We start from the raw sequence: 14,394 nt of genomic DNA on the forward strand, positions 1-14,394 counted from the left end.
GTTGCCAACCGAGCTCCCTCTCTCCAACCCTCCCTGTCCCCGGCAGCCGGGGACACCATTGAACAGGGGACAGCTGGTCACCTAGGTCCAAGAAGGCACCCAAGCCCCGCTCTGATCACGAGGAACACCCGGGCAGTCCTACACACCCCTTGGCTGCAGGCCTGATCCAGCCTGGGGGCTGTGGGTGCCCACTCCAAGAGGGCCAAGCACTCCCTACAGCTCCCACCCTCGCTCATCCCAAGCCTCAAAAGATGAGAAGCAGCATGGCCTAGTGACTACAGCCCGGGACTTGGAGTCGGAAGGACCCGGACTCTCATTCCGGCTCCACCGCTTCTCTGCTGGGTGACCGCAGGCGAGTCGTTTCACTTATCTGGGCCTGTTCCCTCACCCTTAAAATGGGGATTGATTGTGAGCTTGCATGGGGGACAGGGACTGTGTCCAACCCACTTTGTAGTCACCCCAGCCATCAGAACAGTGCCTGGCATATAGTAAGCACTTACATATCACAATTATTATTATCCAACCGGGGCCATTATAGCCCAAAAAGCTCTTTAAAGCCCACATTCCCAGCCCCCGACTCAGCGCCAGGACGGCCCAGACTAGGCCCATCTGTTGTCCCTGGAGCATCTGGTCGACAGGCGGAGAAAACCCCCCAGAAGATTCTCCCCAGTTGGGGGGCCCGGGGGTGGGGGGGGTGGGGGAGAGATGACAGTGGCAGGTGGGAAAGGGGAGAGCGGGAGGAAGAGTCAGCATGTTCAAGTGGGCAGCATCAACAGCGTTGGCCTTTCCCCACACCCTCCTGCCCATACGACCGGCGGATGGACGGATGGACATAGCCTGAAACCTCCACCCCAGCCCCTCTGCTGCCAGTAAAGAGGGGAGGGAGGGGCAGAATCAAGCTGGCCAAGGCCAGATGTCCACAAATCATCCGTTTATTAGAAAGTTTTGCTCTCCCCCACTGTACAGCATATAGCGCTCCAACTTAATGTGACAAAGTTAAATACAGTTGGTTTAGGCTTGTAAGTACGTTATTTCCTCCCTCCCTCCCGCCCCAAATCTCCCCCTCTCCACGTCGAGCACTATTGCAGGAGTCATAGAGAAGCCGGCCGAGAGGTCGCCGGAACGTGCGACTGAATCTATGAGCTAACGGTGAGCAGCATCGAGACGTTAATACTGGATCCGTCAAATATTTACATCGGCGGCAAGCAAGGAAGATCGAGTCTCCTCGATACCACGAACGACGGGAGGGAGTCTACGCCCAGCTGGCGGCTGGAAGGGGGGGGAAGAGGGAGGGGAGGAGGAGGAGGGAGAAGCAGCAGTCCTCCCCGGCTGGCCAAAACCACGTCTCTGCCCCCAGCCCGGCTCCAGGGGCGGGTGCGGGATGACCCGCTTCGCCTGAAGGAAGAGGGTGACCACGAGGCTGGTGTCCCCACCTCCCGCACGGACAGAGACGGTGCGTCATGTTAAGGCTGATGGCGGGGGGCGGGGGTGGGGGGGAGGGGGGAAATCGAGGTAAACTGCTTCCTTCGGTCAGTGTCGCCATCCGGGCCACGGGTCCGAGCTAGCAGGGGATGGCAGGAAGCACAGGTGAAAAGGCCCCAGACGCCCGGCTCTGGGGGCCCCCACCTCTCACCCTCCTGGCTGCGTCCCGTCCTCGTCTGTCTCCCAGAAGGCACATTTTGAACCGATGAACAGCGAGAGGGTCCGTGGGGGCGGCGGCGGCCGGAGGCCGGCCCAAGCCCGAAACGCCCCGTCCTCCCGCTGGCTCCACGCCCGTGGTGGGACCGCCTCCGCCTGTTGGGAGGCCGCCCACCCGCTCCAGACCGTTTTCTCTCAGCAAAAATGCTAAATGATTTTCCTTTTTTTTTGTCTCTTTTTTGTTGGGGTTTTTTTTTTTTTTTGGTTTTTACATTTTGTAGTACATAAAAAGTTCAAAAATACATGAGCTTGGTAAAATATACATGCTTAAGTCATTTTTGCATCAGCGAGGACCAGGTGTGTTTTGCCTGTTGGGTCCGGGGCGGCGGGGAGGGGGACTTCAAGAGGGTCTGGGCGGGACGGCGGCAAATCTATTTACACAGAGCCAGCGGGATGGGGGCGCTAAAAGAGCGGGCCGTAAAAAATATTATTGCAGTATACTACAAATGTGGAACCTTCTTCTCAGGAGCTACAAAAAGCAGCATCGACGGTGACAGAGTTCAGTGCAATTCTTTACATTAAAAAAAAATTCCTATAAATAATAATAATAATAAAAAAAAACCCATCAGCATGACCGCGCGCCGCCCTTGCGACCCCGGCTCTTCTACGCAAGAGGAGTCCGAGGGAATCCCGGGGTCCAGATCGCTCCGGCTTCAGACGCCCAGGGTGGGGGGGTTGGCGGTCAGAGCAGGGTCGGACCCCCATCTTCTGCCCGGGCCCATGGAGCGGGGAGGGGCGCCGGGAGGCCCCGGGTGAGGGGAATGGCGGCTCTCGAGCAAGCCCGGTCGGTCATCTGGCCGGCGAGGCCCTGGGCGGCACCGAGGCCCAGCTCGGGGTGCGGCCGCCCCGAAACGAGGCCAGTGGCCGCCGGGCTGCCGGCCAGCCCGCCGTGGGGCTGGCAGGATCCGGCCCGGAGCCCCGGAGCCCCGTGCTGGAGTGTCAGCTGGAAGGGGAGGGAGGAGCGGGGCGGGAGCGGGGTGAGGGTGCGGGGAGGAGGAGGAGGAGGAGTCTACCTAGATCTTTCCCGCCCGGCCCGGCAAAGGGAAGACCGGTTCATCCGTGAAGAGGCTCTCCGGCTCAGGATGTGTGGAGGAGGAGGAGGAGGAGGAGAGGGGTGGGGGAAAAACGCAACCGAAACCCAAAATCCCTGACATTAAGCCCGACGCCAACCTCACGCACACCCCCACAACCTGCCGCGCCCCCCACCGCGAGCCCAGGCTCGGTTCTTTGGCTGCCAAGCAACTTCCCGGCCCGCTCCCCGGCGGGGGGGCGGGGGGTGCGCGTGTGTGCGAGACACTCTGGGGGGGTGGCCCCCCGCGACCCGCTTCCGGGCCCCTCCCGCCCTCCCCGCCCCCGCTCAGGTGCCGTGGCTGGGCGGGTGCTGCAGGTCCTGACCTGAGAAAATGGGGTGCAGCAGCGGGTGGAGGTGGAGGGCGGTGGCGGCGGCGGGGCGGGGGGCCAGGAGCGTGGGGTAGAGGGCCGCGTGGGGGACGGGGTGGAAGGCGAAGGGCCCCGGGTGGATGGCGGAGGCGGGGATGATGTGGATGGGGTGGCTGGCCAGGAAGGTGGCCGGGTGGCCGGGGATGAGGGAGTGGGTCAGGTGGGAGAGGGAGATGGGGGTCAGGTGCGGCTGGGGGATGTGGTGCACCTGGGCCAGGGGCTGGGGGTGCGGGTGCGGGTGGATGCCGATGGCGGCGGCGGCGGCGGCCGCGGCGGCGTGATGCTGCAGGATGGCGTGCTGCACCGTGGTGATGGAGGTGGCCGCGGCCGTGGCCGTGGCCGGCGGCTGGAGGTGGATGGGCTGCAGGGCCGGGGCGGCCGGGGCCAGGGCGGCCGAGGCGGGGAAGGCCTTCACTTGTTTGGCAAGGAGCTGCTGCTGGATGTGCTGCTGGGCCGCCTGCTGGAGCTTGCTGTACTTCTCCATCTCCTCGGGGGTGAAGGTGATGGGCTGGCTCTCCAGGGGGGCCAGGGACCCCGCCTCCGCCCCGTCCGGCTCCTCGGGGCCGGGCTCCCCCGCCGGGGGCGCGAAGCCCGCGTAGGGCTCCGCCTCGGGGTCCGGAGGCAGCGGGCCGGGCTCCGGCGGGGCGGGCCGACCGTCCCCGTCGAGGGGCCCCGGGGAGGCCCCGTCCCCGGGGAGGTAGCCGGCGGGAAGCCCCGCGGCCGTAGGGTAGCCGTCGGCGAGGGCCGGGGGCGGCTCGGCGGCCGCTCCGTCGGGCTCCTCCTTCTGCTCTTCGGGGGCGGCGGCGGGCGGGGAGCCCTCGGGGTCCTCCGGGGGCCCGAAGGGGGGTTCGGTGGCCCCCGGAGGCCCCTCCTCCGGCTCCGACTGCTCCCGCTCCTCATCCCGGTCCGGGCCCGCCTCTTCGCTCTTCCTGGTGCCGGGCCTCCGGGGGGCGGGCAGTTTCCCGATGAGAGGGAGGACCGGCTTGTGGCCCAGGGAAGGGGGCAGCTTGGGGCCGAAGTAGCCCTGGGGTGGGTCCTTCAGCCTGGGGCCCCCTCTGCCCTGGGCCGCGGGGGCGGGGGCCCCCGCGGGCCCCGGGGCCTCCTCGGTGCCTCCGGGCTTGGGCTCCACCTTCCTCGCCTGGATCTTCTCCAGCAGCAGCTTGGCGGTGAGCGAGTTCCGGTCCTCGGGGCTGCCGGGGCCCCCGTCCTGCCCGTCCGGGCCCCGGCCGTCGTCCCCGCGGCCGGCCCGGAAGCAGTGCGGGGACTGGGAGCGGTAGATCTTGGCGCGGATGAAGTCCCGGCGGCCCGAGCGCCGCTCCTCGGGGCTCTCGTGGCCCCCGGAGCCCTTCCGCGAGCCCGCCCTCAGCGAGGGGCTGCGGGGGCCGCGGCTGCGTCCTCGGCTGTAGCTGCGGCTGCGCTGCCAGCTGCGGGCCGTGGCGCTGCGGCTCCGCCGCTTGTCGGGGCTGGGGCTGCGGCTGCTGCGGCTGCTGGGGCTGCTGGGGCTGCGGCTGCGTGAGCGGCCCCGGGGGCGGCCCCGCGAGCGGCTCCGGGACCGGCCGCGGCTCCGGCTGGAGTCGTCGTCGTCGTCCTCGGACGAGGAGGAGGGCGGGGACGACGGGGAGGACGGGGAGCGGGGCGAGGAGGAGGAGTACTTGCGCCGCTTCGAGCGGGGCTTGGAGCTGCCCGAGTCCGAGGCGTCCTCGGAGCCGCGGGAGCGCTTGGCCCGCCGCCCCCGGCCCCGCCGCTCCCGCCGCCGCCGCCGCGGCCGGTCGCTGTAGTCGCTGTAGTCGCTGTCGTCCGAGTAGCTCCGCGGCCGGCTGGAGCGGCTGCGGTCCGAGGACGCGTCCGTGCTGCTGGACGGGGAGCGCCGGTCGGACCGGGAGCGGCTCCGCGACCGGGCGCTGCCCGAGTCCGCCTCGTCGTCCTCGCTGTCCGGCGACGGGCGGCGGAGGCGCTGCCGGTGAGAGGACCCGGCCTCGCTGTCGCCCTCGTCGTCGTCCCCGCTTCCGGGCCGGCTGTGGCGGCCGGACCGGCTCCCCCGGCGGGAGGCCCCCCGGCGCTGGGAGGCGGACGGCGGGGTCGAGGGCGCCGAGGGCGGCGGCTCGGCCCTCCGCTTCTTGCCGCCGTGGTCCTGGGCGGCCCCGCCGCCCCCCCCGCCCCCGCCTCCACCGCCCTCTTCCTTCTGGCCGCTAGTCCCCTCTTCGGACGGCAGCGACCTCCGCTGAGAGTCGTCGGGCGGGGGGCGGCGGCGCCTCCGCGGCGGGGCCGGGCTCCCGCTGCCCGGCGGCTCCGGCTTGGGCCCCCGCTCCGAGTCCCCGGGCCCGGACGACTTGCTCTTCTTGCGCTTCCGCTTCTTGCGTTTCTTGGCCTTCTCCCCGGCGTCGCCCTTGCCGCCCTTCTCCTCCGGGTCCTCCTTGTGCTTGCGCTTGCGCTTGCTCGACTTTTTGTGCTTCTTCTTCTTCTTGTGTCGGTGGGACCTGCCCGCCTGCTCCTTCCTGCTGGAGAGGCTCTCGGCTTCCTCCGCGCGGCTCCCGCCGGGCTCCGCCTGGCCGAGGCTGCCGCAGGCGGATCCCGAGGGGGTCGCGTCCCCCACCTTCCCGCCGGCGGGACGGCCCCCGCCCTCCGCCTCCCCGTCCTTGCTCGGGTCGCCGGGGTCGGGGGGCTGGAGCGGGGCCTTTGGGCCGTCCCCCGCCTCTCTGGGCTTCTCCCCGCCTTTCGCCCGTCCCTCGCGGTTCCTCGACAGCTTGAAATCGAAGTAGAGCGGGTTGCAGCTGTAGGAGACGGAGGGCTCCGTCTTGGTGAAGATGAGCAGTTCGGAGGGCCACTGGAGCGCCGTGCTCTCGTCCTTGCTCAGGACCGGGAAGAAGGGCCCGGTGGGCCGCCTGGGCCCTTCTGGGCCCTCCTTGGCCCCGGGGAGGGACTGGGGGGCTTCCGTAGGGCCTTCGGGCTCGGGCGTCTTGGTCTCCGCGGGCGGCTGCCCGTCCCCGCCTGGGGGGCCGGGGTCCCCTCGCCCGCCTTTGGCCTCGGCCTTGCCCTTTGGCTCGGGGGGCCCGGCCCCGATCGCCTCCTTGGGCGGCGGTGCCTCCGAGGCCTCGGCTGTGGCCTTGGCGGCCCCGGCGGCCGGCTTGTGGCCGGCCCGGGGCCTTGGAGAGTTGGCGGCCTTCGGGCTGGAGCCGCCGTCGGCCTCCCTCTGCTCGCTGGCTCGCATGAACAGGAGGAAGGGGAAATTGGGCTTCACCGTGCAGTGGGCCGGGGGCGTGTAGTGGTAGTACTCGGGCTCAGAGGCGGAGGCCCCTTCTTCCCGCTTCAGCCTCTTCAGCTTGGACAACGTCGAGGCCAGGGAGCCGCCCTCCTTCTCGGCCGCGTCCTCCTCGGCCTTCTTGCCGTCGGGCTGAGCGGCGCCCTCGGCCTCGCCGGCCTTCTGCGCGGCCCCCGGGTCGGAGCCCTTCTCCTCGGCCGGGGCCTCGTCCCCGGGGCCACCCTCCTCCGCGTGGTCTTTGAAGACCGAGGCGATCGACTCCAGCTTGACCGGGGCCTTCTTGGCGAAGGAAAACGACACCCCTAGCTTCTGCAGCGGGGTCCCCAGGTGGTTCTTCAAGCTGAAGCCGACGGGCTGAGGGGCCGGGCCGGGAGCGGAGGCCGCCGCTCCCGCGCCGCCTCGGTCGGCGGCCGATTCGGGGGCCGGGCCGAAGGCCGGCTGGGTGTTGTTGCCGCCGGCGGCCGCCTCGTCCTTTTCCTCCTCGCCCCCTTCTTCGTCTACGGCTACCGTGGTCGGCTTGAACATGGGGCCGCTCCCGGGAGCGCTGCACGACAGTTTCGGTAAGCAAAGGCCAGTTACTGCGGAGACCCTCATCTCCCAACCGCTTAGTTTGTACAGTGCTCTGCACCCAGTACGTGCTCAAAAAATACGACTGACTGCCTGGGCCTCCCGGGCACCTCCCAGCTCCGGCGTCCTTGCCGGCGCCCTCTCCCCCGCGGCCCCGGCCCCGGGGGGAGGCAAGCAGCACGGCGTGGTGGATACGGCACGGGCCTCGGAGTGAGAAGGTCATGGGTCTTAATCTCGGCTCTTCCACTTGTCCGCTGTGTGACCTCGGGGAAGTCACTTCATTTCTCTGGGCCTCAGCTCCCTCATTTGTAAAATGGGGACTGAGACTGTGAGCCCCACATGGGACAGGAACTTGGTCCAACCCGGTTTGCTTGTACCCCTCAGCGCTTAGTACAGTGGCTGGAGTACAGAAAGTACTTTACAAATGCTATTACTATTATTACCATTATTATTAAAGAAGGCACGTGGCATTACTCATCCCCCACTGTTTGGGGGTGATGCTCAGCACATGGCCCGCCCTGGGGGGCGCCCCAGGGGGCATCTGGCACGGACCCTGGGCAACAAGTTGAGAGGCCCAACTCTCTGAACTGCCCTGGAGTGTTTCTATACCCACTGGATGATTGACTTTTGGGAGGGCACACCACGACAGGCCGGTCCAACACAGCTAATGGGGGTCCTGGACAGCTAATTTCTCAAGTGACCCAAGCTCCCCCACAAGGGAGTCCCTTGCACCCCGACCCGAAAATCCAGGGGGGTGGGGTCTGGAGCTGACGGCAAGGCCCCGGCCCGTCCCTCGCTGGCCGGCCGCCCTGGCCGCCGCAGAGCGGGGATAATCGTCTCTCCTGCCAGGCCCCCGGGCACGTGGGAGGACTCGGGGGAGACAGACAGGTTCGGACCTCTCGGGAAGCAAGGCGACCTCAGGGACTCCCCAAGTGAGGAGGAAACTCCTGACGACTCACGGGCGTGAGCTCTTCTACTCGCTGCTGTCTCTCTTTCCCTTCTCCTGTCTGAAAGCTCTACTTGACTACCTCCCAATTCAGCCTCCCTCCCCGGCCCCCCCACCAGCACTGTATTTCCCGGGCCCGGAATGCTCTCCTCTTCCAAGCACCTAACACCCCACCGCCTCCAGGAAGCCTATCTAGATTCACCCCTTCTGGCTCCGGCCACGCCCATCCCCGTAGTGTTCCTTTAGCATTTAGATGGAGGGCAGGTTGTTCCCTCCCCGGCCCCAAGACACGCTGGGGCCACTGTCGGAGACAGAACCTTGGGCTGGGTGGAAAGCAGGGTCTTATCCGGCTCGCGGTCCCGTCTCTAAACTTCCGTGTCTCTCAGCATGTCAGGATGCCCGGTCCTGCCGGACCGGCCCCTCTAGAGGGGATCGGTCCCCCAAGCGTTTCCCAGCCCGGATCTGTGGAACGGGCTGCAGCAAAGGGGTCCCCGCTCACCATTCAGCTTGCTTCCTCTGCTCTGCCAACTCATGCAGCCGCCGCAGGGCCTTCTCCTGCTTCTTCTCGTCCTTCCGGGACCGCGAGGAGACATTGCGAGCGAACTCCCTCTGCTTGAGATCCTTCAGCCTCTGCGGGGACACAGGGAGAAGGGCGTGGAGGGACGGGGGAGACCGAGAGAGTCAGAGGGGCTGGCCAAGCCGAGGACCGCGGTCAACACGCGTCGCCCCCAACTCCGGGTGTATCGGAAGAGAGACCTGTCCGGCAGGCGCAATGCGACCCAGGGGACTGCTGTGCTTCGAAGCGGGGTGAGTTTGGATGTGCAGAAGCTCCCTTCTAACACGGCAGGCACAACTCCGGGCCCGGGAGGGAAAGACGAGGGGTTGCTTCCTCCGTGGCTCTTCCGGCCAGCAAGCGGATCGGACAGATGGGGCCCAGCGGGAAGCCGTGGTGGGGGGGAGGAGGGGAAGGCAACGGCCGGTGCGGAAAATGAGCCGGGGTCCAGGGCTCGGGGAGAGCGGGCCCGGCTTCGATCCCTGGGGAGAAAAGGCTGCTGCCCCTCTCCGGCGCGGCTACACACGCAGCCGTTTCCTCCTGGTGGTGCCAGGGGGCAGCGCCGGGGGCAGTGCCAGCGTCTGGGGACAAGAGATGGCCTTCACCAGCATCGGAGATGCGCCCGGCCGCCCTCCCCACCCAATCTGGCCCCGGGAATCGGTGAGCGAGCCAAGTGGCGCTTCGCTCCTCTGAGCGGACGCTCTCGGGGGAACCGGACGGACAACGTCGGGGGGTGGTCTGCCCTCAATTTACAGGATTTTGAAGCAAGGGACGAGCCACAATGCAGGACTTCAAGTTTCTGTGTTTATCCGTTTGTCGGTTTTTGGAATCCTGTCACCGATGCAAGAGACAGCACCAAACAATGCCTGCTTTCCCCGGGGAAAGAAAACCAGGTATTTTCAACACGCTAAAAAAAGCAATACAATGGACACATCAGCCCACCGATTCTCACAACCGCCTCAGTGAAAAGAAGGTGGCCCGACAGAAAATGAACAGTGCTTTGGTTTTGTGCTGGAAAGTGGAGGCTGACAGACAGGGGAGTTTCTCTTACCAAATATTTATGAAAGGGCGGTGGGGCTTTTTACCAACTTAGGAGGGAGGAAGGGAGAGAGGGAGGGAATGACACACACAGAGATACACGGCTACGGACGCTAGCAGAATAACTCACTCTTGTGATCTCGACTCCCGAATTAGGATTTGCTTTCAATACATCGGCTGAAAATGCCACATCCCAAAGGAGGAAAAACATACACGTACACAAAAAAACAAGAACAAATAGAACAAGAGCGGAAGAGAAAACAAAAATACAGGCAGGCGTTACTACACCAGCTCTCGCAAATCCATCAGCAAGCTAGCCTCGGTAGTTGGGAACAACAAATCTGTCAGCCCTAAGGAGTCACAGGGGACAGCCAGCGCACGCACTCACTCATACGGAGAGCTTTCATCTGGAGGAACTCTGCCAGGAAAAGACAGAAAAGCTAAAATCCCGGAAACAGACACGTCCTGAGCTAAAGCGGCCAGCTCAGATCTGCACTGTCCCTGGGGATTCGGCTCGTCACCCGCGACAGTGGCTAGTGGCCAAGGTTTGTGCCTTTCCATCCCATCGCGGGCAGAGGCGGGGAGGGGAAACGGGTATAAGGGATGGCCAGCTGCCTAGATGGGCCCAAACCCATCTGGGGTCACCCACAGCATAACCTAGTGGAAAGAGCCTGGGCCCGGTAGTCAGGGGACCTGGGTTCTAATCCTGACTCTACCACTTGCCTGCTGTAGGGCTTGGGGCAAGCCACTTCATCCCTCTGGGCCTTAGTTCCCTCATCTGTAAAATGGGATTAAGCTACCTGCTCTCCCTCCCCTCTCGAACTGAGCCCCATGGGGGACGGGGACAGTGCCTGCCCTATCATCTTGCATCTATCCCAGCGTTCTGTGCAGTGCTTGGCACCGACAAATACCAAATCCCGTTCTCCCCACCACTTAGCCTGAGAGCCGCGTGTGGGACAGGGACTGTGTCGGACCTGATTAACTTATATCTACCTTAGCACTTAGAAGAGCCCTTGACATCTAGTAGGCATTTAAATACCATTTAAACCCACTCTCCTTCCCCTCTGCAAACCCTCTCCCTCTCCCTCCTTGGGTTTCCTGGTTCAGGCGACGCCGGGTTCCAGGCTGGGCCTAACTCCCCTCGCTCGACTGACAGGCAGACGGCCTTTCCGCTGCCCCCCGCCACTGCTGCCCGGTGTAAGCTCGCTCTCTAGAGAGGGACCCGGTGGCCAGGGCGGCCCCTCCATCCCTCCCGTCTCTGCACGAGCCCGGCCCAGTCTCCTGGTTCCCGCCCGGGAGGGGTGGGGGAAGAGTCGCCATCAGCACCCCGGATTTACTCCGAGTCTCTGGACTTCAATCCTCCCACAGCCCCCCGGCCTCTCAGCCACAGCTTTCCCTCAGTCACGCCGCCTCAGCCCAACTCTCTCCTCGGTTCTGGTTCTCCTGCCTCCCCACGTCCCCTCCAAAACTGCTGGGTTTTTTGGGAGGGGGTGCTTTTCCAAAACCGTCCGGACACTCCCCGACGAGCAACTCTGCTGCTGTTGCCGAGTGGTGGCCCTTGGGCCTGAACCCCTGCCCTGCCCTTAGTGGGGATGGGGATTAGGGGGAGGGCCTGGGCCTGCTTGGGGCTTAACCACGTGGTGCTCAGAGTAGACCGGGGCCACAAACTCGTAGCCCCTCCAGGGGAACCGGACAGCTGTTTTGAGGCCAAGGAGGGAGTGCTGTAGCTGAGGCAGTGCTCTGCACACAGTAAGTGCTTAATTAATACCATTATTTGGAAGATGCAATAGAATACAGTGCAGGATACAGTCTATGCCCGTGAGGGGCTTATACTCTCTGGGGAGACAGACATTGAATTGTAGTACAGTATACTATATTAGACAGTATTGAATTATAGTAAGTTTGGATTAAAGTACTTAGTACAGTGCCTAGCGCATAGGAAGCGCTTAACAAGTACCGTACTTATTAATTATTACTACCTACACACACAAGTGTTGAGGGAAATTCACCAGGGCGATGGATAGCTCCCACAGCTGCGCGGGCTAGACTCCCAGGGACTCCCTGCCTCGCTTGCTCGACTCGGTTCTCTGACGAGCCCTGAGAGTTCCTGACTGGGGCCTAGGAGACCCCAGATCGGGGGCTTTCTGATCTGTTTTTGTGTTCCAAAACCCATCCCCATCTCCTCTCAAGCCCCCGACCCCTTTTCGCCCCTGCGCTCCCAAGAACCTGGACGAGCCAGCTGGCTCCCAAGTCTCCAGGATGCTCAGTGCCCCCCAAGTTTCCCCTCCCAGAAGGGGTGGGTCCGGACGACATCAGCCAGGGCGTCGGTGCCATGCATGGATTCATTAATTATGGTACTTACTAAGCGCTTACAATGTACCCAGCACTGTTCTAAGCACTGGGATTGATATGAGTTAATCATGTAGGACACAGTCCCTGTCCCACATAGGGCTCAGAGTCCCAATCTCCATTTTCCAGGTGAAGAAATGAGGCCTAGAGAAGTGAAATTATTTGTCCAAAGTCACACAGCAGACACATGGCAGAGCCAGGATTAGGACCCAGGACCTTCTAACTCCCAGGACTGGGCTCTGAATCTACCAAACGAACAAACTCGACTATACTGTAATAATAATAATGTTGGTATTTGTTAAGCGCTTACTATGTGCCGAGCACTGTTCTAAGCGCTGGGGGGAGATACAGGGTAATCAGGTTGTCCCACGTGAGGCTTACAGTCTTAATCCCCATTTTACAGATGAGGGAACTGAGGCACAGAGAAGTCAAGTGATTTGCCCAAAGTCACACACAGCTGACGGGTGGTGGAGCCGGGATTAGAACCCATGACCCCGACTCCTAAGCCCAGATTCTTTCCACAGAGCCACGCTGCTTCTCTCCCAACCACAGTACAGTGCTCTGCACACAGTAAGTGCTTAATTAATACCATTATTTGGAAGATGCAATAAAATACAGTGCAGGATACAGTCTATGCCCGTGAGGGGTTTATACTCTTTGGGGAGACAAACATTGAATTGTAGTACAGTATACTATATTAGACAGTATTGAATTATAGTAAATTTGGATTAAAGTACTTAGTACAGTGCCTAGCGCATAGGAAGCGCTTAACAAGTACCGTAATTATTAATTATTACTACCTACACACACAAGTGCTGAATGAATACATGTGCCCAAGGCAACTGAAGGATCTTTAAGAAGTTAAGTCCTCTAGACTGCCAGCTCTTTGACGGCAGGGATGGTGCTTACCAACTCTATCGTACGCGTTTAGCACAGTGCTCTGCATCCGGCAGGCGCTCAAATACTACTGCTTGAATTGGGATATTGACAGGGAAGGGCTGTTGGGAGTTTCGGGGGGGGGGGGCTTTGAAGGAGGGTGGAGGGCTGGTGGACGGGGGGGAGGGAGTCACAGGTCTTGGGGTGCAGCATGAATGAGGGACCGGGGACAGGCAAGATGAGAGTTGGGTACAGTCAGGGGTGCGCCGGAGCAGAGCCAAGAGAGCAAGTAGGAGAGCAGCGGGTGAGGAGAACTGGTAAATTGGACAGAGCGGGTGGACAGTCTTGAAGATGACAAGGAGGCTTTGCACAATAATAATGGTATTTGTTAGGCACTTATGTGCCGGGCATTGTAATAATAATAATAATGTTGGCATTTGTTAAGCGCTTACTATGTGCAGAGCACTGTTCTAAGCGCTGGGGTAGATATAGGGTCATCAGGTTGTCCCACGTGAGGCTCACAGTCTTAATCCCCATCTTATAGATGAGGTAACTGAGGCCCAGAGAAGCGAAGTGACTGACCCACAGTCACACAGCTGACAAGTGGCAGAGGCGGCATTCAAACCCATGACCTCTGACTCCCAAGCCCGGGCTCTTTCCACTGAGCCACGCTGCTTCCCTACTAAGCGCTGGGGTGGATCCAAGCAAATTGGGTTGGACACAGGCCCTGTTCCTACTCCTCACTATCGGCTTCAAAGCTGTCCAACACCTTGCCCCTTCTTACCTCACCTCCCTTCTCTCATTCTCCATCCCAGCCCGCACACTCCGCTCCTCTGCTGCCGCTAACGTTCTCAATGGGCCTCCATCTCTCCCGTCTCACTGCCGACCCCTGGACCTCATCCTCCCTCTGGCCTGGAACGCCCTCCCTCTTCAAATCCGCCAAAGTAGCTCACTTCCCCCTTCAAAGCCCTACTGAAGGTGCACCTCCTCCAAGAGGCCTTCCCAGACTAAGCCCCCTTTTCCTCAGCGTCCCCTCCCTTTTGCCTTGACTTGCTCCCTTTGCTCTTCCCCCTCTCTTGCACTTATGTGCATATATATATATATATATATATATATATATATATATATAAAATTCTATTTATTTATATTGATGCCTGTTTACTTGTTTTGATGTCTCTCTCCCCCTCCTCTAGACTGTAAGAGCCTGATGTGGGCAGGGATCGTCTCTATCGCTGAATGTACTTTCCAAGCGCTTAGTACAGTGCTCTGCACACAGTAAGTGCTCAAGAAATATGACTAAATGAATGAATGCACGAATGAATGATGATGATGTTGGTATTTGTTAAGCGCTTACTATGTGCAGAGCACTGTTCTAAGCGCTGGGGGAGATACAGGGGAATCAGGTTGTCCCACGTGAGGCTCACAGTTAATCCTCATTTTACAGATGAGGGAACTGAGGCCCAGAGAAGTGAAGTGACTCGCCCACAGTCACACAGCTGCCAAGTGGCAGAGCCGGGATTCGAACCCCTGACCTCTGACTCTGAAGCCCAGGCTCTTTCTACTGAGCCACGATGAATGTTCCACAGTCTCAATCCGCATTTTACGGATGAGGTGCCAGGCCCGGAGAAGTGAAGTGACTTGTCCAGGGTCCCACGGCAGACAAGTGGT

The 14,394-nt window shown here is 62.0% G+C and overlaps 1 protein-coding gene across 3 annotated transcripts in view; it reads right to left on the reverse strand.

Moving 5' to 3' along the window:
- Nucleotides 1–2,092: 2,092 nt before the first annotated feature.
- GPATCH8 (G-patch domain containing 8) overlaps nucleotides 2,093–14,394 on the reverse strand; it is a 97,712-nt gene continuing 85,410 nt past the window's right edge. For all 3 annotated transcript variants that reach the window (XM_029075064.1, XM_029075065.1, XM_029075066.1), the window contains 2 exons: nucleotides 8,410–8,540; nucleotides 2,093–6,941 (listed from right to left, as the gene is read on the reverse strand). In XM_029075064.1, coding sequence (XP_028930897.1) covers nucleotides 3,056–6,941; nucleotides 8,410–8,540 — 4,017 coding nt within the window. In that variant the 3' untranslated portion in view covers nucleotides 2,093–3,055. The remainder of the gene's footprint in view (nucleotides 6,942–8,409; nucleotides 8,541–14,394) is intronic.

This window comes from Ornithorhynchus anatinus, chromosome 11 (assembly GCF_004115215.2).
Source record: "Ornithorhynchus anatinus isolate Pmale09 chromosome 11, mOrnAna1.pri.v4, whole genome shotgun sequence".
Taxonomy (NCBI): domain Eukaryota; kingdom Metazoa; phylum Chordata; class Mammalia; order Monotremata; family Ornithorhynchidae; genus Ornithorhynchus; species Ornithorhynchus anatinus.